General features: G+C 43.5%; 1 protein-coding gene across 2 annotated transcripts in view; it reads right to left on the reverse strand.

The window, feature by feature from the left end:
• The window catches only part of slc17a9b (solute carrier family 17 member 9b), a 56,550-nt gene extending 34,681 nt beyond the window's left edge, over window positions 1-21,869 (reverse strand). The window contains exons 1-3 of one of the 2 annotated variants that reach the window (XM_080204879.1): window positions 21,467-21,869; window positions 7,946-8,143; window positions 3,168-3,307 (exon numbers count right to left, since the gene is read on the reverse strand). In XM_080204879.1, coding sequence (XP_080061005.1) covers window positions 3,168-3,307; window positions 7,946-8,143; window positions 21,467-21,588 — 460 coding nt within the window. In that variant the 5' untranslated portion in view covers window positions 21,589-21,869. The remainder of the gene's footprint in view (window positions 1-3,167; window positions 3,308-7,945; window positions 8,144-21,466) is intronic. The other variant, XM_080204880.1, reaches the window with a different exon arrangement.
• Window positions 21,870-22,307: the final 438 nt, after the last annotated feature.

Below are 22,307 nucleotides of genomic sequence, written 5' to 3' on the forward strand. Positions count from 1 at the left end.
AGTGTTAAATGTGCCGGGCCACCAACAAAACAGCTATCAAAGAAGTTAATAAGGTGTTAAATTATAAAGTCAAAACGAGTCTGAGGAGGTAGTAAATGAACAATACTAAGCTCAGGTCAGACAAATTCTTGAATACTACATCCCATTCTGTTGGTCAAGAAATAATAAAGACATTCAAGTATTGGGGGCAGTGTAGAGGACAGCCACAATATTAATCTGCAATGTAAGGTACCTGAGCTGTAATGAAACACTGGATAAATTTTGGATTTTTAGTTTGGGTAGAAGAGAACAAAAAGCTGATTTTGTAGATGTAAAGGATGTTGAAAAAGGTTAGCCTGAAGTAAACTGAGGAGAACAGAAATGGGTGACATAGTAATAAACTAGCAAAAACTCATTTAGAAATTCATCTTCCTACAAAGGGAAATTAACATCTGGACTAACATTCAGTTAGAATAGTAGAAGCAAAACCCTGGGTATTGAAGAGATTAAAGATCTACTGAGCCAGACCATTAAGAGAAATTAAAGCGATCACCAAAACTCATGCTAACAATGCACCAATCAAGGATCCATTGCGGGTAACTAAAGTAAACAGTTCAAAAGGCAGCAGGATGGTTTGACTGGGGCATTTCAGGCATCTGGGGTGGAATTCTCCCGCTGTTCACACCAGTGGGACTCTCTGGTCCTGTTGGCAGTGCACGCCGTAGGTTTCCTGCTGACGTGGGGTAACGTCAGTGGGAATTCGCATTGACAGTAGCGGGACCAGAGAATCCCGCCACTCACAAACAGCACGCTACCACCTGCCGGTGGGAAATACATGGCTAGGAAGCCAGGGAATCATGCCCCTGCTGTTCTGCTCATATCAACTTCCTTCTAATTTGTTTTTGCTATAGAGACAATATTCAGACTTGGAATAGTAACTGGATAGTTACATTCACATCACACAGTGCCAGACAATGACTATGTTCAACAAGAGAGAATCCTTTAACATCAACAGCATTGTCATTACTTGAAACATCCTGGAAGCTACCACTGACCAGAAAGTTAACTGTACTAGCCATATATACTGTGACTACAAAAGCAGGTCAAAAGCTGGGAATTCTGTGGCAAGTAACTTGCCTCCTGACTCTCTAAAGCCTGTTCACCTTGTACAAGACACAAGTCAGGAGCATGATGGAATACTCTCCTCTGGCCCGGATGAATGCAACTCCAACAAAACTCAACACCATCCAGGGCAAAGCAGGCCATGTTACTGGCACCCCATCCACCAGCTTAAACATTCACCTTCTCCACCAGTGATGCATAGTGGCAGCAATATTACAATCTGCAACATGCACTGCATGAACCCACCAAGGCTCCTTTGACAGCATCTTCCAAACCTCTGACTTCTACAACCTAGTAGGACAATAACAGCAGTAGGTTCATGGCAACACCACTATCTACAAGTTCCCCTACAAACCACACACCATCCTGATTTGGAACTGTATTGCCATTCTGCTACTTTAGCTGGGTCATAATCCTAGAACTCCTTTCACAACAGTATTGTGTGTATACCTAAACCACATGAAGCTTCTCAAACATGATTAGGGATGGACAATAATTGCTGGCCCAGCCAGCAACATCAAATTCCCATGAAAGAATAATAAAAATGTTTGGATTTTTTGTTATTCCTGCCCACACTATCAGGATTTTTATTAGCCTTCTGTACCCTTTTCTGCACTGTGATGCTCCAGCCTTAGTAGTTTTTGAAGGATGGTGAAACCATTAGCACTCAGCACTATTACGACTGTGAAATAGACAGCAACTTCTGACATATGCACGTGCACAGCTGAACACAAATCTATAAGTTGCTGACAGTGATTCCCCGCTGCTCCACCAGGGATGCTGTTGAATTTCGTGCAAATGGAAATCTTTAGAAATCACTTAAAGTGGTGTGAAATTGCACTTATGCTCTGATCTATTGTTAAAAAAAGCAAAATAAAGTTACTCCTATTGAATGAGCTGTAACTGGGTTTTTAAATCATGTACCAAGTCATAATTACTGAAAAGCCTCTCAGCCTCTCTGACCTGAGAAAAATACTTCTATAACAGAAACAGAAAATGCTGGAAAACATTGAGCAGGTCTGACAGCATCTGTGGAGAGACAATAGAGCCAATGTTTCGAGTCTGGATGACCCTTCCGCAGAGCTTTGAAAGTCATTAAGACTCAAAACATTGGCTCTATTTTCTCTTCACAGATGCTGTCAAACCTGTTGAGGTTTTTCAGCATTCTCCGATTTTTTGTTTCAGATTCCAGCATCCACAGTATTTTGCTTTTATTATAAAAATATTTTATGTCTGTGAATGTCAAATTTCTCCATTATGGTAATTCTATTGGTATTGATGATATTTCTGCTTCTGCCTTATTCCCATGCCGCAATCTGTATTCTGCTACTGTAAGTCATTTGGAGGTGAAGGGTAATCAGTACATTATACTTCCTGTTTGGTTGTCTGTGAGAATTCTTCAATGCAATTGGCTGCTTTGCCAGCAATGACATCACAGTTGCTGAAATCTAGGGATCCCTTTTAGTTCATGCCAGGGTCAAATTAAATATCAGGAGAGATGAAATCCACACCACAGAGGCCACCAGAACTTTGTGGGCAGCTCTCTGAGATCCATAGCATGCACCGTTATTATGCCACTGACATCTGTACTCTGCACATTGCTCTCAGCGCTCTTCCATATCGTTAGTGCATTTTAACCATCCAGCGGTCATATTTATCAATTCCCTTTGGATCTTGCCCCCAACTCATTGAGACATAGCCCATAAGAGTGATGCAATTCCTTCCTATTCAAAGGGTTCAAAGCAGTCGTGAATGCTGTCATTACTCCAATGTCCCAAATTGTTATAAATCTATCTTTTTTGCAGACTTGTGGGGAAAACAAATTAATTTTGGGAGCGTCATCATGAAAAAGGTAGCAACTGACCAAAGCCCACTAAGATTTTGAATGTGAGGTAAACTTCATCTTTTGAAAATTCCTAGCTTAAGATTCACCAAGTCTAGCTGGATGGAAAATTAGCAGATGTAAGGGTTAGAGGAAAATCCTAGCATTCATCCATTCAAATGGTTAAATACATTTCAGAAAAATTCAGTGCCTCCCCCCCCTCTCCCCAATTGTTGGTACTTACCCTGTAACAAGCCCATCAGGAATCTGGATAAAGTTAAGAAAACGATTGGTGTAGAGCTCCAGTGTACGACAAGTGGAGTGAGGGTGATCACTGACCCCCATGAAGTAGCTGAAAGTAGAAGTATCTTATCGCCACCCAATCTGTGTACAAAAAAAAGGTTAGTTAGTCAATGAATCTTCAGTGAAAAATAAAGCATTTTCAATGAGAAAGCAAAACTACAAATTGCAACCCATACAATGTCAATACACTACTATGGTACTCTGAAATATTAAAAGGCATTGTACAACTACAAGTTCTTCCTTTCATAAATACAGGGAAAATGCCTTGAATCCAAATTAAAAATGGTGTAAGCATGGCAGATTTGACAGCATCCATAAAGAGTAAAGGCAGGTTAACATTTCAAAACTCTAAAAACAAATATATAGTCGTCCTAAACCTTAAGATGGCCTGTTGTAAAGAATGCAGTATTATAATGGTTCACTCCTTGGTGCAAGATAAAAAAAAGGCAGCATGGTGGCACAGTGTTTAGCACTGTTGATTCACAGTGGCAGGGACCCAAGTTCAATTCTGGACTCGGGCACTATCTACGTACAGTATGCACATTCTCCCCATGTCTGCTTGGGTTTCATCCAATACTCCAAAGATGTGTGTGTTAGATTCATTGGTAAATTGTCCCTTAGTGTCAGGGGGATTAACAGGGTAAATATGTGGGGACACAAGAATAGGGTTTGGGTAGGATTGTTGTTGGTGCAGGCTCACTGGGCCAAATGGCCTCCTTCTACAATGTAAGGATTCTATAATTCTATGAAAGGTTTTGAAGTCTTCTCCCCATTACCCCCAAATTGACTCCAGCAATTACAGCAGCAATGCAAACGCAGTAGAACTGCATCAATATTGAAAGGATTCATTGGGACAGATTTTCATCTTCACCACCTGGGTTGTAACCTGCCAAGGCAGATGGATTTCAGCAAAATGGATGGTGTGCAATCAAATGAAAATCAGGTGGGATCTATTAAGAGCGTACAAGCCAGGTTGCTCTGTTACCGTTCAAGCAGTGAAGATGAAAATCAAAAATCACAGATTTAAACTTCATTGCCTTGACTGAAGTTTGGAAAGGCCACAGATGTTAATGAGTCATAAACAAACTACACAAAAGAATGACAGTAATGAGCATGGCAAGCTCCTTCTAAAAGTCAATGGACGCCATCTTACCAGCCGTTCATGCTCTCGCTGCAATGAGGCCAGGTAATTTGGCACCAGCTAAACCTCCGTTCGCTGTGGCAGGATGGGAAAAATCCCACCAGCATGAACAGTGGTAAGATTCCAGCCAAAATTTCAGCTGCTCAGAGTAAGCAGACCGTTTAAAAAGATGAAGCCTAAGTCACAATCTGAAATCAAGAGAAAATCTTAAAGTGGTAAATACAAGGGTATGTTCATAGCCCTCTCTGACAAGAATAAGGACCTTTTTACTCCTGTGGAATTTGCACTCAATTCTACAAGTCTTTCTATGCCACCACCAACCCCCAATTCGCCTGCATCTCCCACCACCACCATCCTCCCAGCCCCCCACAGAACCTCGGCAACCAAGTCATCTGGAAAAACTATCTGAAACACTAGCTGCTACTTCGTCATAGAGGTTTACAGCATGGAAACAGGCCCTTTGGCCCAACTTGTCCATGCCGCCTCTTTTTTTAAAACCACAAAGCTTGCCCCAATTTCTTGCATTTGGCCCATCTCCCTCTATACCCATCTTATCCATGTAACTGTCTAAATGCCTTTTAAATGGCAATATAGTACCTGCCTCTACTACTACCTCTGGCAGCTTGTTCCAGACACTCACCACCCAAAAACCTATGCCTTGTAGTTTTAGACTCCCCTACCTTTGGGAAGAGGTTGACTATCTGGCTGATCTATGCCCCCATTTTATAAACCTCTATAAGATTATCTTCAACAGAACATTTTAGAATTTAGTCCTGTAGCTTTTAAACCAATACAACTGAGCATCTGCTTAAAAAGTTATGCAACCAATCCGGGAAATAATATTTCGCTGTGGATCTGTACAATAAAGACGAAGGCCAACCAAAAAAAAGGAAATCATTCAAACCAGAAAATATAAATTATTCAAAAATGAAGTTATTTCTACAAACTATCTAAACATATTCTAGCATTGATCGAGAAAAAAGAAACCTGGAAAGCCATAGTGCTACTTATACATCACATGAGGTTAAAAATAAAAGATAGTTGCTGGGTTTCTGTGCCTGTGTTCGCCCTGGGCACAAATGGCAACATGAGGACAAAATTCCCCCAGTCAAGGAACAAGAATCTTTCGTCGGCGAAATCTCATTTTCTGATTGCCTCCAGCCCTCACCAGTGATGTGATGAGTTTCCTAACCAGGAAGAACAGGGAATTCATTTCCATGTACTTAATTACAACTGGCATGCTTCCCTACCGGATCATGCCCCCTTCATTGAGATCTCCCCCTAAGGTTTGCATATGCTTTTTAAAAAAGCAAACGAGATGAAGGGCACCAATTGGGATGCACAGCTAAGTACAGCTCCAAGGGGAGAGGGGCATATCCTGGCACTGCTCCCAGCATCAAGAAATGAGGGCCCAGCAAGAGCCTCTCCACTGCCCTTTCCTCCAAATCCCTCCCCCCTCCCCATCCACCCCACTCCCACAGCCCAGCAACCCCCATCCCACCATCACTTATCTTTCCCCTGTGATCCCACAATGAGCCCCGGTGAAAGCTAATATTACCAGCAGCAGCCACTGCTCCTGGGAGTACTGCTGGGAACGGAGAGCTGTTGGCCTCGACTGCATGGCAGATCCTAGAGGTCGGACTTCCTACTCCGCTGGGGAGGTCCTATAATTACATATCCTCTGTAGATCCAGGAGCTCTGGCAGCAGGACTGCCAGTTAGGGATTTAATTCTCTCAGAGCCCCTGGAGACTGGCTCAGCGGGAATGCTGCCAGCTTTCCTGGCAGATGTTGAGCTTTCAACTGCCTGTATTTAGTTATGCCCAAAGTTTCAGGTTGATATCCATTCATGAGGCATTTCCTTTCCACATAATACAGGACAAATCAAAACTGCCCCATCAGTCTACTCTCAATCATCAGCAAAATGACGGAAAGGCTTGTGCTTACTCAGCAGAAACCTGCTCACCAATGCTCAGTTTGAGTTTCACCAGGGCTGCGCAACTCCAGAACACATTGCAGCCTTGCTCTAAATGTGTTTAAAAAATAAACTGAAATCCAGAGGTGAGGTTTGTGTGTGTGTGTGACAGCTCTTGACATTGAGGCAACATCTATAAAGCTCAAGGCAGGAGTCTGACTGAATACTCCCCACTTGCCCAGAACAACCAACACTCAAGAAGCTCAACGCCATTCAAGACAAAGTAACCTGTTTGATTGGCATTCCATGCAACACTGGCACACAGTGCCAGCAGTGTATACCATCTACAACATGCATTGCAGCAAATCCCCAAGCATCATTTGGCAGCATCTTCCAAATTTGCAACTTCTATCACCTAGGACAAGGACAGTAGCTGCATGGGAACACCACCGCCTACAAGTTGCCCTCCAAGTCACATGTCATTTTGACTTGGAACTAAATCTTCAATCTCTCATGGGTCAAAATTCTGGGACTCTTTCTAACACCCAAGCCACATGGACAGCAGCGGCTTAAGTGGTTGACCAGTACCTGCTCAAGGGTCACTGGCAATGAGCAATAAATGGTGGCCTGGCCAATGACACTGACACCCCAAGAATCAATAAAAATGCCAAGTTCTTATGAAGCATGAGCAAAATAAAAGATATTTAGTTAGGCTTGCCTGTCTCACGCACAGACCACATGATACAAGATGGTGTATTTTACGGTTCTACGGTGGTGATGAGGGTAAAGCTTATTTATTTGTTATGACTTGCTTTTTAAATATGCACTTGCATGAAGAACAAAGTGTTCAGGTCAAGTAATTCTGTTTCCAGCTACAAAAGAAAGTTTATTGATCAATAGGCTCCAAGGTTAGTCAGCCATTCAAGATCTGCCCCATAGCTCAAAACTAAGCATGCATGATTAGAAGCAGATTTAATTGTTTATCTTTTACACGATTATGGTACAGGTAACATGCAGATATAGCTTCTTTTAAAGCCAGAGTTATCGTATGCAACTATTCAAAATCGGGAAAGTAGCCAACATAAATAAGGACCCCACGCACCCCAGATATACACTGTTCCATCTTTTTCCATGTGGAGAAAGATACAAAACTCTGAAAACATGTGCCGACAGATTCAAGAACAGCTTTTTCCCTACTGTAATCAGACTTTTGAATGGTCCTATCATATATTAAGCTGATCTTTCTCTTCATTCTACCTGTAACTGCAACACTAAATTCTGCTCCATATCAGGCACAATGGTTTGCACTGCTGTCTCACAGTGCCAGGGACCCAGGTTTGATTCCCAGCAAGGGTCACGTTCTCCCCGTGTCTGCGTGGGTCTCCTCCGGTTTCCTCCCACAGTCTGAAAGACGTGCTAGTTAGGTGCATTGACCTGAATAGCGCCGGAGTGCGGCAACTAGGGGAATTTCACAGTAACTTCATTGTAGTGTTAATGTAAGGCCTCACTTGTGACTAATAATAAACTTTAATCCTTTTCGCCATGTACTTTATGCGTGGAATGTTTTGTCTGTGTAGCGTGCAAGAAACAGTATTTTCTACTGTATCCCCTAATAAATCAAAACAAAACAAAGTTTTCATGACTAATACAAGATTTCTCTCTCACCTGTCACTGATGTGGCCACCTATGATTTGCGTCAAGCAGTATCCCCAAAAAAAGCTTCCAAGTACAATGCCAGACTGGTGCTTGTTCCATGCAAATTGTTCTGCCATGGTAGGTACACAGATTGGCAGAGTTACTCTGACACAGTACACGAGGAATGTGCCTAAAAACAAAAAGGCAATCCATGACTTGGCTTCTGACCTGTTGGAATCAAGAAATACGAAGTTATTTCACCACTTTGGAGACACGATGAACATATTGCTGCAGGCGCTATAATGCACGCTGTGACATGAACCATTTTCCCAAGAACATGAGCAACTAACAGACTTCAAAGTAAATGTTTTATTGCCCGTAACTGCAAATAGAACTAGCTTTGTTAGAATCAAAGGCAGGAATCTCCGAGAGGAAATACTTTCCATTCTCTTCCCTCTCTCAGTCATACTGCTCCCATTTTCTCTTCCCTCTCCTTATATATAGCGAACTGGAGCTATTCAGCACCCTTTCCTCCTGGTGCCCTCAGTGAGCTTCAGCAGATTCTTCAGATGAATCACAGTGAAGCCAGCTTCTGTCCTTCCAGAATGCCCACACTTGTTATTTCTGAACAAGTCACGAATGGGAATCGAGGGCAAAAGCCAATTTTCTGTTCCCTGCCCAAATACTCAAATGCTGTTCAAATGAAATGATATAACCATTCAACACAGGACAATCAAAGTAGTGATCATCTTGTCTGTTCAGCATGACTAATAGTTATTCCTTCACCCTTCAAAAGAGATGGCAATACAGTTCGTACCCATCTAATAACACTCGAGGGGTAGGACTTTACAGCCTCGCTTGTCCTGAAACTGCAAAATCACAACCGACGTCAACGGACATTTCCGTTGTCCTCCCCCTGCCCACTCCGATTCCGTGGCAGTAAAACTCCGGCCAAAATGAAAGTTGAAAATGTAACCAAATGCAAAGAAATCCACAGAAAATGTGACATTGGAATTCAGAAGTATTTTGAAATATTTGCAAAGTTATTTTTAGCTAGCTTTTAAAAACACACATGTTGGGTGATAAACGCATTGTACAGTCCAGTCCTGGGGTATTTATTTAAGTTTGGGTTAGTACAAGTGGTGCGACACATTGTCCCAGTGCTCAGATTGATGTGCACTGTCCCACACTGTGAATTCACAATCTGGCACAGCAGGAACATAGGACTTAGGAGTACGAGTAGACCATTCAGCCCTTCAAGCCTGCTGCACCATTTCATTAGAATCATGGCTGATCTAATTGTGGTCTCAACCCCATTTTCTTGTCTGCCACCATAACCCTTGACTCCCTTGTCTATCGAAAATCTATTTAATTTGGTCTTGAATAAATTCAATGATCAGCCTCCACTGTTCCCTGAGTAAGAGGATTCTACAGACTAACAATCCTATGAGAGAAAAAAAATCCTTCATCACCCTCTTAAAAGGGAGGCTGTTACTGTTAAAGTGTATCACCTATTTTTTAGTCTCCTTCACTGGGGTGGCACAGTGGTTAGCACTGCTGCTTCACAGCTCCAGGGACCTGGGTTTAATTCCCAGCTTGGGTCACTGTCAATGTAGAGTTTGCACGTTCTCCCTGTGTCTACGTGGGCTTCCTCCGCGTGCTCCAGTTTCCTCCCACAGTCCAAAGATATGCGGGTCAGGTTGCTTGGACATAGTGAATTGTCCCTTAGTGTCCCGGGATGATAGATTAGAGGGATCAGTGGGGTAAGTATGTGGGGTTACAGGGATGGGTCCTAGGTGGGGCTATTGGGCTGAATGGCCTCCTTCTGCACTGCAGGGATTTTACAAAGGGAAATATCTTCCTGGTATCCACTTTATCCAGGATCTGATACGTTTCAATAAGATCACCACCCATTCATTATCAATATATAAAGGCCCAACCCATAAGACCTTCAACCAAGGACGGAATCAAATGAAGCTTTTCCGAACTGCTTCTCTGGCGATTATATATTTTTGCATAGAGACGGAAAGTGTACACAATAGTCTAGATGGGGCATCAACTGGACTCTGTGCAGCTGCAGGATAACTTCCGTGGTTTTGTATTCTAGGGAAACAGAGATCATGTAACACGATATAAATAGGGCTAATGTTAAACAAAAAAAAACTGCTATCAGGAAGCGATGAGAATTATTGACAAATGAGACTCTCAGGGATGAATTCTCAGCTCTATGATGAGGGGCAAGTACAGCAGCAGGCAAACGGTTATGCAAATTCACACTGCTATCTGGCCAACTGGCATGCTGCTTAGCCAGAATCATCCCACCCTGTTCATTTGTCATCAAGGCCTCTTCAGGGATAGAAGGGCTACCCACCAACAAGTAATGGGAAACTAATTTAAGTTTCTGGTCAAATATGGGTGGCACAGTGGTCAGCACTGCCGCCTCAAAGTGCCGGGTTCAATTCCAGCCTTGGGTGGATTGTCTGCACATTCCCCCCGTGTCTGCGTGGGTTTCCTTCAGGTGAACATAGAACATAGAACATTACAGCACAGAGCAGGCCCTTCGGCCCACGATGTTGCGCCGACCAGTTAAAAAACACTGACCCTCTAACCTAAACCAATCCCTTTTCGTCCATATACCTATCCACGGATCTCTTAAACGCCCCCAAACTAGGCGCATTTACAACCGCAGCAGGCAGGGCATTCCAATCCCTCACCACCCTCTGGGTAAAGAACCTACCCCTGACACCCATCCTATAACTACCCCCCCTTAATTTAAAGCCATGCCCCCTCGTGCTAGCTTTCTCCATCCGAGGAAAAAGGCTATCACTGTCCACCCTATCTAAACCTCTAATCATCTTATATGTTTCAATAAGATCCCCTCTTAGCCGCCTTCTTTCCAGCGAAAACAACCCCAAATCCCTCAGTCTCTCCTCATAGGACCTCCCCTCCATACCAGGCAACATCCTGGTAAACCTCCTCTGCACCCTCTCCAAAGCCTCCACATCCTTCCTGTAATGTGGGGACCAGAACTGCACACAGTACTCCAAGTGCGGCCGCACCAGAGTTGTGTACAGTTGCAACATGACGCTGCGACTCCTAAATTCAATCCCCCTACCACTCTGTCGGGTGCTCTGGTTTTCCCCACCCCACCCGACAGAGTGCAGGTTAGGTTTATAAGCCATGTTAAATTGTCCCTTAGTCGCCTAAGATGTATCAGTTAGGGTGATTAGTAGGGTAAATACATGGGGCTACAGGGAGCAGGACTGGGTAAGACATTCTGTCAGAAAGTCAGTGAAGACTCAATGGGCCAAATGGCTCATTCTGCACTGTAGGATTCTATGATTCTATGATTAGAGGCTGACTAGAGTTTTTCAGCATTGTCAGGGACACACTAGCTACCTGGAGATGACCTCTCAGCAGCAGGTCTGGGGCTGGTACTCCAGGCTGGCTTTGAGATTCTCCCTGTCTATGTGGCCATTAGCTCTGGTCAATTGTAAATTATAAAGTTATAAAAATGGCTGAACATCTGAAAGAGAATAGACTTATTAGTAATAGACAAAATAGTTTTGTGAAGGGGAGGTCATGTCTCACAAACTTGAAGTGACAAGAAAAATTGACCAGGGCTGGGCAGCGGATGGTGTATACATGGATTTTAGTAAAGCTTTTGATAAGGTTCCTCATGCAGGCTGGTCCAGAAGGTGAAGTCATATGGGATCCAAGGTGAGCTGGTAAGATGGATACAAAATTAGCTTGGGCATAGAAAGCAGACAGTAGAAGTGGAAGGATACTTTTCTAACTGGAGGTCTGTGACAAGCGGTGTTCCACAAGAATCTGTGCTGCGACCTCTGTTGTTTGTAATATATATGTAAATGATTTGGAAGAAAATATCTGATAAGTAAATTTGCAGATGATGCAAAAATTGTGGGAGTAGCAGATTGTGAGGAGAATTGTCAGAAGATACAGCAGGATATAAATCAGTTGGAGGACTGGGCCAAAAGATGGCAGGAGGAATCTAACCTAGACAAATGTGAAGTGATGCAATTTGGAAGGTCTACTGCAGAAGGAAAGTGCACATAAATGGTAGATCCCTTCAAAATATTAGCATGCAGAGGGATCTAGGCATGCAGTTCCCTGAAGGTGGCAACTCATGGACAAGGTGGTCAAGAGATCTCACTGATCGGGGTGTTGAGTATAGGAATTGGAAAATCATGTTGCAGCTGTGTAAGACTTTAGTTAGGCCGCATTTGGAGTACTGTGTACGATTCAGGTTGCCACACTATCTGAAGGATGTTGATACATTAGAAAGGATGCAAAAGAGATTTACCAGCATGTTGCCTGGTCTGGATGATATGGACTATATTCTACATCTACCATGCATCTGCCCACTCACTCAGGTTGTCTAAATCACACTGAAGCATCTTTATATCCTCCTCACAGCTCACCCTCTTTGTGTAATTTGCAAATTTGGAGCTATTGCATTTAGTTCCCTCATCTAAATCATGAATATATATTGTGAATAGCTGGGGTCCTCACACCACTTCTTGCAGTACCTCACTCGTCACTGCTTGCCTTCTGGAAAAAGGCCTGTTTATTCCTACTCTTTGTTTACTTTCTATCAACCAGTTTTTTATCCATCTCAAAACACTATATCCAATCCCAAGGACTACAGATGCTGTAAAGTTGAAATTAAAAAAAACTGGAAATACTTAGCAGGTCTGGCAGCATCTGTGGACAGAAAAACAGAGCAAGTAAATGCTGCTAAACCCGCTAATTATTTCCAGTGATTGATGTTTTTATTAGTGAAATGCTGAATCGCCCCGAATTTCCCAATCTTCAGGCACTTCCAGAAACTTCTGCCACTGTGGGGACTGACTGCTCATTGTATCGGAAAAGTAGAGGGAAGATTCTTCTGAGCAAAAAAAGTCAACAAATTAGAATAAGTAAATGTGGTAATTCTTTACAAAGAACTGGTTAAGGGGATACCAGACACAGTTATGGTGAATATTTCATACTGGAGGGAGGTGTTGAATCCCTACAGTGCAGAAGGAGGCCATTCCGACCACTGAGCCTGTGCCAACAACAATCCCACCCAGATCTTATCCTCATAATCTCAAGTATTTATCCTGCTAGTCCACCCGACCCTAAAGGATAATTTAGCATGGCCAATCAACCTAACCAACACACCTAACCGGAGCAGCCAGAGGAAACCCATGCAGACACAGAGAGAATGTGCAAACTCCACAGACAGTCATCCAAGGCTGGAATGGAACGCAGGTCGCTGGCACTGTGAGGCAGCAGTGCTAACCATTATGTCACCATACCACCCCAGGTATACAGTGGGTTCAGTGTGAGGATCACTGCCATTTTAGATATACATTGTAGGATTGGGATCACAGGCACAATCTTTAAATCAGCAAATAACACAAAAGTTGGAGGTGTATGTTCTTAGGTTTCCAATGCAGTAAACAGTGGTGAAGATTGCATTAGACTTCGCGTACATAGGCTGGTGGACTCAATGTGAATGAAATTTAATGTAGGCAGGTGTGAGGTAATTGATGATGATAGAACAAGAAGACCAAATCAATGGAATGATTTTAAGGGAGTTGCAAGATCAGAAACTTAGGAGTGTTTAGGGACAAATCTGTAAAGTGGGAGGATAGGTTAACAAAGCAGTTAATTAAGCACATGGGACCCTTTTGGCTTTATATAGTGACATAAATTACAAAAGCCAGGGATTGTGCAAAACTGTATAAGACAGTTCAGTTCCAGTGTGAATATTGTTCAGGGCACCACCTTTAGGAAGAATGTGAAAGTTTGAGAGGACACAAAAGAGGAATTTACTAGAAAGTTTCTGGGATTGAGGGATTAGAGTTACGTGGAAGTGTTGGAGAAATCGATATTGCCTTCCTTAGAACAGAAAAGGCTGAGTGGAGATTTCATAGAAGTATTTAAAATTATGCAGGGTCGAGATAGACTAATAAAGATAAAACACCAGAAAATATGGACCCAATTTATCTAGCCGTTCATCCTAGGACAACCCTGTCATCCCAGAGGCCAATCTAGAGAACCTTCACTGTATTGCTTCCAATGAAATTATATCCTTCCTTCATATGATGGCCAAAATTGAACACAATGTGGAGATGCCAGCATTAGACTGGGTGGACACAGTAAGAAATCTCACAACACCAGATTAAAGTCCAACAGGTTTATTTGGTATCATAAGCTTTCAGAGTGCTGCTCCTTCATCAGGTGAACGGATAGTTGGGTTCACAAACAGGGCATACATAGACACAGACTCAACTGCAAGATAATAGTTGGAATGCGGGTCTTTACAGGTAATCAAGTCTTTACAGGTATAGACAATGTGAGTAGAGAGGGGGATAACCTCCACTCACCTGATGAAGAAGCAGCGCCTCAAAAGCTTGTGATACTAAATAAACCTGCTGGACTTTAACCTGGTGTTGTTAAAATTGAACACATGGTATGGTCGTGCCAAAGCCCTGCACAACTGTAGCAAGACTTCTTTATTTCTGTACTCCAACTCCCTTGTAATAAAGGGGTTCAATGAATTAAGGGCAAGTTAAAACTTTCCTCCAGACTGTAAAAGTCAAAGGCAGAGCTGCTCCAGGCTTCTCCCCATTAACCCACCCCCACCCCTTCTCACAAGTAACTTCACACAGGCAGCCCTGTCTTAATACCAAATGTGGTTTATAGACCAGCTGCTCTTTGTCCTTTGCCACAAGCTAACGTACTGACAGTTCTGAATTGGACTGGAATGGAGTATGGAACTCCCAAACACTGGGGCGGCATGGTGGCACAGTGGTTAACACTGCTGCTTCAAGGTGCCAGGGACCCATTTCATTCTCCACATTCTCCCTGTGTCTGCGTGGGCTTCCTTCAGGTGCACCGGTTTCCTCCCGCTGTTCAAAAATGTGCAGGTTAGGTTGACTGGCATGCAAATTTGCCCTTAGTGTCAGTGGGATTAGCAGAGTAAATATGTGGAGTTGCAGGAATAGGGCCTGGGTGGGATTGTGGCCAGTGCAGGCCTGATGGGCCAAATGGCCTGTTTCTGCACTGTAAGGATTCTATGATGATTAATATGACCCTTTTTATTTTACCAAACCTGAATGTATGACTTATATGAAAAGAAAAATTGGAAAGAGAAAAAATATAGCTTGTCGACACCAATTACTACAGTACGGCTTCTGGCCCCCTGATTCTCAGAAGTATCCCAGCTAAAGGAAAACAAACATGCTGTATTATTGATGCTGCTTATAACCATCTTTCCTCATCAACTCAGCACTGCCACATATATTATTCTTAGTAACTTTTAACACACAATTAAATTCCTCAATCCAAAGGCTAGATTTCAGTCAATTGTTTGTTAACAAGGTTCTGCCCATTATTCACAATGCAGTGGTGTAACTGGTGCAGCAAGTGCACTTCCTGTCTGGAACAAAGGCAGTGCTAATGTAAATATGCAGGCCACGCAGGAAAATAAAATTTATTATATTTGCACAATCAAATCCACGTACTAACGTCTAGTTATGTTACTAGAGTTACTTAGAGTCTACAATACAGAAACAAACCATTAATCTTAGCTGGTCTACACCATTGTTTATGCTCCATACAAGCTTCCTCTGACCCCATCAACATACCCTTCTATTCCTAGCTCCTTTCATTGGCTTAAATGCAATAATATCAACCGACCCTTATGGCAACAAGTTCCATATTCTTATCACTATTTAGGTAAAGTAGCTTCTCCTGAAATTCCTACTGTATTGATTATCTTGACCTTAAGTATGATAGTTTTGGACTCCCCCAAACAGAGGAACATTTTACATAGAAACCTAGGAAATAGAAGCAGGAGCAGACCATTTGGCCCTTCGAGCCTGCTCCACCAATCATCTTGATCATGGCTGATCATCAAATTCAATATCCTGATCTCACCTTCTCCACATATTCCTTGATCTCTTTAACTCAAGAGCTATATCTAATTTCTTCTAGAAATCACGCAACGTTTAGGCCTGAACTACATTCTGTGGGAGTGAATCCCACCGATTCACCACCCTCTGGGTGAAGAAAAATCTCCTCACCTCAATCCTACGATGTGCCCTTTCTCCTCAAACTACGACCCCTGGTTCTGGACTGCCCCACCCATCGGGAACATCCTTTCTGAAATTTTCCTGTCTAATCCTGTTAGAATTTAATAAGTTTACCTACATCTACTCAATTTAACCCTTCGTCATCTTGAAGATCGCTATCAGATTATTCCTTAGCCATCTCTTTTCTGGAGAAAGAGCCTCAGCCTGTTCAGCCTTTGGTGTTAAGTATATCATTTCAATTCTATTATCATGCCTGTGATCTTTTTTGCACTTTCTTCAGTGCCTCTGTCTTCTTTTATCAAAAATGGGGCCCAGAACTATGCACAGCACTCCAAATGTAATCTAACCAAGTTTCCATACAAGTTTAGCATAACTTGTAATACAAAAGCAAAATACCACAGATGCTGTAAATCTGAACTAAGAACAGAAAAACGCTGGAAATATGCAGTCAGTGAGACAAAATCTGCAAAGAGAATCAGGGTCAGCATTTCAGGTTGATTGAAATCTGTTTCTCTCCACAGGTGCTGCCTGCCCTGCTGAAAATTTCCAGCACTTTCTCTTTTTACTTAATATAACTTCCCTGCTTTTCAATCCTTCTGCTCGAGAAATGAATGCAAGTGCTTATTTTTCTTTTTTAATGACTGGCCTCACCATCTTAACTATTTATGTATCTGTACTCATATATCCCTTTGTTCCTCCACTCTCTTTGGATTCATTGGAATATTGTGGAATGGCTGGGTTTAGAGTTATTAAAATCGCAGCCAAGGAGTATGTGGTATCTTTTACAAAAGCAAAACACTACAGATGCTAAGATCTGAAACAAAAACAGAAATTGCTGGCAAAACTCAGCAGGGCTAGCAGTGTCTGTGGAGAGAAGTGAGTTAATGTTTTGAGAGTCTGTTTGATTTTTCAGAGCTAGAGAGAGAGAAAAATGTGTTGGATTTTGTAGTGCATAAAAAAATGAAAGTTGACAATCAGCTGTCCCTTTGACAGAGAGGGAGCACTGACTGATGGTGATTTAACCGGACTTCAGCCAAGGGGCAAGGTTAAGAAGGCGGGATCTTCATGAACAACCTCAGCCGGCATGGGAATTGAAATTGCGCCGTTGGAATCACCGCATCACAAACCAGCCATCCAGCCAACTGAGCTAACTTGCTCTCTTTCTCTCTTCAAAGCCGTTTGAAAAGCTCTAGGGCCATTAACAATTACAAACACATAAGCTTGTGTTGTTTGCTAACTGATTTTGAAGAGGGAGTTTAAGTCTATAAGAGGAATATTGCTTTAATTGGAACTAATAGATAAATTGGCAGTTAAGAATTGTATCTTGTGATGTTTAAGTATTGTTCAAATGTTAAATGTTAAGCTGATTCATTTGTCATAGTTAACTGTGTTGTTGAATAAAGTTTGTATTGATAAAAGCTTTCCTGTTTGTCAGTAGAAACATGTCTGGAGTAAAACATCATATCCTAACCTTAATGCCAAAATAGTAAATAGTTTGGGTTCAGTCTAACTTCATAATATACCTTATATGCTGATGACACGAAGATGAATGGAAAAGCAAATTGCGTGGAGGGTGTGGAAAGTCTGCAGAGAGATCTGGATAGGCTGAGCAAGTGGGCGAAGACCTGGCAGATGGAGTATAATGTTCACAAGTGCGAGGTTATCCACATTGGTAGAAATAATAGTAGGACGGATTATTATTTAAAAGGCGAAAAGCTGCAGCATGCTACGGTGCAGAGGGACCTGGGGGTCCTTGTGCATGAATCGCAAAAACCCAGTCTGCAGGTGCAGCAGGTGATCAAGAAGGTGAATGGAATGTTGGCCTTTATAGCGAGGGGGATAGAATATAAAAGCAGGGAGGTCTTGCTGCAACTGTACAGGGCACTGGTGAGGCCGCAGCTGGAGTACTGTGTGCAGTTTTGGTCGCCGCACTTGCGGAAGGATATATTGGCCTTGGAGGGAGTGCAGAGAAGGTTCATTAGGCCGATGCCGGAGATGAGGGGGCTAGCCTATGAAGAGAGACTGAATAGACTGGGTCTGTACTCGTTAGAGTTTAGAAGGCTGAGGGGGGATCTTATAGAGACGTATAAGATAATGAAGGGGATGGATAGGGTAGAGGTAGAGAGATTCTTCCTGCTTAGAAAGGATAGCAGGACTAGAGGGCACAGCCTCAGGATAAGGGGGGGTGGTGCAGGTTAGATCGGAGTTGAGGAGGAACTTCTTCACTGAAAGGGTGGTGAATCTCTGGAATTCTCTGCCCGTTGAAGTGGTGGAGGCTACCTCGCTGAATATATTTAAGACACGGGTGAATAGGTTTCCGATAGACAGGTGAATTAAGGGTTATGGGGAGAAAGCGGGAAAATGGAGCTGATCCACTTCAGATCAGCCATGATCTTACTGAATGGCGGGGCAGGCTTGAAGGGCTAGATGGCCTACTCCTGCTCCTATTTCTTATGTTCTTAGGTTATGTTGTGTTCTTAGGGATTCTGATCTCGTACCCTAACACTAATAACACTTCCTCTCTCATGACCTACACATCTTTGTTGCAATCTCTCCAGCTTCCATCAATCACTGACCTTCTATTCTATTACAGCTGTTCCAGCTTCTCTTACACAGTATATAATCCATCTCCTTAGCTCTGAAGAAGTCATACAGATTCCAAACATTAATTTCATTTCCTCGCCCCACAGTTGCTGCCAAAGCTGCTGGGTTTTCACAACATTTACTGCCTTTGTGGCTTCTTTATACTTCCTATAAAAATAGATCAGTTGACTGTTGAAATTCATTTGCCAAGCACACGCCCAGTCTGCAACTATGCACAGCACTCCAAATGTAATCTAACCAAGTTTCCATACGCCCAGTCTGCAAAGAAAACAGAAAATTCTGGAATAATAACTTAGCAGTTTTGGTAACATCAGTGAAGAGAGAAACAGAGTTAACAGCCGGGATTTTATGACCTCGCTCGGACAAGGCTCATAAAGTCCCGCCCAACTGGGGCGGGCGCGTCGATAAAATTCTAGCCAACATTTCGAGTCAAAATGGTTCTTCTTCAGAATTGAAGGGAGGTAGAAATAGGATGGGTTTTGTGTCATTGAAAAGGGGAGAGGGTGTTAGGACAAAGGGAAGATCTGGGATAGGCTGGAGGACAGGAAAGTTTAGGGGCCTGGGTTCAATTCTAGCCTTGGGTGATTGTCTGTGTAGAGTTTGCACATTTTCTCTGTGTCTGCGTGGGTGCTCTGGTTTCCTCCCACAGTCCAAAGATGTGCAGGCTAGGTGGATTGGTCATGCTAAATTGTCCCCTAGTTTCCTAAAATGTGTAGGTTAGGGGGATTAGCAGGTTAAATATGTGGGGTTACAGGAATAGGGTCTGGGTAAGATGCTCATAAGAACATAAGAAATAGGAGCAGGAGTAGGCCATCTAGCCCTTCGAGCCTGCCCGCCATTCAATAAGATCATGGCTGATCTGTCGTGGCTCAGTTCCACATTCCCGCCCTCTCCCCATAACCCTTAATCCCCTCTCTTATCAAAAACCCATCAACCCGCGTCTTAAAAATATTTAGCGAGGCATCCTCCACCACTTCAACAGGCAGAGAATTCCAGAGATTCACCACCCTTTGAGTGAAGAAGTTCCTCCTCAACTCCGTTCTAAACCGCCCCCCCCTTTATCTTGAGGCTGTGCCCCCTAGTCCTACTGTCCTTTCTGAGCGGGAAGAGTCTCTCCACCTCTATCCTATCCATCCCATTCATCATCTTATATGTCTCAATGAGATCTCCCCTCATTCTTCTAAACTCTAACGAGTACAAGCCTAGTTTATTCAGCCTCTCCTCATAGGTCAACCCCTTCAACTCCGGCATCAGCCTAGTAAACCTCCTCTGCACTCCCTCCAAGGCCAAAATATCCTTGCGTAAGTACGGCGACCAAAACTGCACACAGTGCTCCAGCTGCGGCCTCACCAATGCCCTATACAGCTGCAGCAAGACCTCCCTACTTTTATATTCAATCCCCCTCGCTATGAAGGCCAGCATCCCATTCGCCTTCCTGACCACCTGCTGCACCTGCAGGCTGGGTTTTTGCGACTCATGCACAAGGACCCCGAGGTCCCTCTGCACCGTCGCCTGCTGCAGTTTTCCGCCACGTAAGTAATAATCCTTCCTACCATTATTCCTACCAAAGTGGACCACCTCGCACTTGCCAACATTAAATTCCATTTGCCAGTTCCTGGCCCATTCGCCCAGCCTATCTAGATCCTTCTGCAGACTCTCCACACCCTCCGCGCAATTTGCTGTTCCACCAATCTTGGTGTCATCAGCAAATTTTGACACCACACACTCGGTTCCCTCCTCCAGATCATCTATATAAATGGTAAATAGCTGAGGCCCCAGCACCAACCCCTGGGGCACTCCACTAGTCACCATCCGCCAATCCGAATAACACCCATTGACCCCCACTCTCTGCCTCCTATTTGACAACCAATCCTCTATCCACGCTAACACCCTAGCCCCAACTCCATGCCCCCTGACCTTCTGCAATAACCTCTTGTGAGGTACCTTGTTGAACGCCTTCTGAAAATCAAGAAAGACCACATCCACCGGCTCTCCTCTATCCACTGCCCTAGACACATCCTCATAGAACTCCAGTAAATTTGTCAGACACGACTTCCCCTTAACGAAACCGTGCTGCGTCTGCTCTATCAAGTAATTCCCCTCAAGATGCTCAATAGGAGAGTCGGTGAGACACAATGGGCCAAATGGCCTCCTTCTGCACTGTAGGGATTCTATGATTCTATGAAAAAGCAACGGGTAGTGGTAATGGTCACAGTAAAGAGACAAAGCATTTGTTCAGAGTGAGTGTTAATGACAGGATGATGAACAGTTGAAAACAAAAACATGGAAACAAGATACAGACTGGCACCTGGCCAGAGATCAAAATGGAGGACAGAGTTATGTTCTGAAGTTGAATTCAATGTTGAGTGCAGAGAGCTGTAAAGTGCCTCAGTGGGAGATGAGGTGCTGTTCCTCATCTGCAACTTCAGTAACGTTTTTATCAGGCTTTTTTGTACAACCTTATCAAAAGCCTTCTAGACCTAAATATACAGATACTCCCTTATCGACCACAGGAGTGACTCACAAAACTCAACTAGATTGGTTGGACTTGGCTTATCCTTTATCAGTCCATGCAGGCTCTCTCCAAACAGTTCATATTTGTCCAGGCGCTGCCCCTAATAACACTTTTAGTAACTTCCCTCACAACGGGATGTTCATCTAAATCATCTTTATGATTTATTCATCTGTCTCTCCTGCTCCTACCTTGAAGAATGGAGAGATCTCCTGTGATTTTGACACTACCTACCCGGTCATCAGGGCAGGTTATTATTTACCGACAGGGAGATGGACGAGTTTTCAAATGCGGAAGTCTTAAGAAAGTCTCTTGGTAATAAATACTTACTTTGACCAGAATTTCCCGGTGGGGTGAGCCGTGGTGGTCGCTGAGGCCGGTTGCAGTGCGTCTGAATGCTTGAAGCTCATGGTGGTGAACTTAACGCCATCATCGTGCACAGCGAAAGCCATCTATTGAACTTCGGAAGCAACACAAGCATCACAGTGTTTCCCCAAGGCAGCAAGCCAGCAATCAGCGTCACTTCTGCCTGGGCGAGAGAAAAAATACAGACGAGTCAACTTAAAAGCGTTCCTCCACCCATCAGAAAGCACACTCGCTTGCCCCGCTCATCCTCCGATCCGGATCTGCTAGTATACGTGTCATTTCACATCGAAATCCATTTCAGCACTTCCGGGTGCATCTTAAGTTAATTTCAGGACTTCCGTGTACCCAAGAAATCGCAGTCAACTCACTGAAGAGCGCTACACGGTTACTTTCTGCAGTTCCATCATTTCTAACAGTAAACAACTCTCCCCCACCCCAGAAATGAATACAAACAGAAAGCGCTGGCTATGTGTGTGTGTGAGGAGGGAGGGGGGGGGGGGCTGTGGGATGGCCGCCTGATAGTGTCTGTGGCGGGGAATACGAGTTAATTTTCAGCCCAATATGACTCTTCATCGGAACTGCGAAACTGAATGTTCCTTTTTGTTCCCCCTTCCAACGGTGGTCTAACTTCATTGTATTACAGCAGTACCTCTTCCTTTTATCTTCGCTACCAAACTCCGAGGTTACAAATCCCCGTATCACTGAGTAACCAAAACACCTCCAGATATGGAAGTATCCGCTCGCTGACAGAGGCTGCCGCCAACACAAGTGAAACCGCACATGCGGTTCATCGGATCTTACATTT

This window comes from Carcharhinus amblyrhynchos, chromosome 16 (genome assembly GCF_965287045.1).
Source record: "Carcharhinus amblyrhynchos chromosome 16, sCarAmb.v2.hapA, whole genome shotgun sequence".
NCBI lineage: Eukaryota > Metazoa > Chordata > Chondrichthyes > Carcharhiniformes > Carcharhinidae > Carcharhinus > Carcharhinus amblyrhynchos.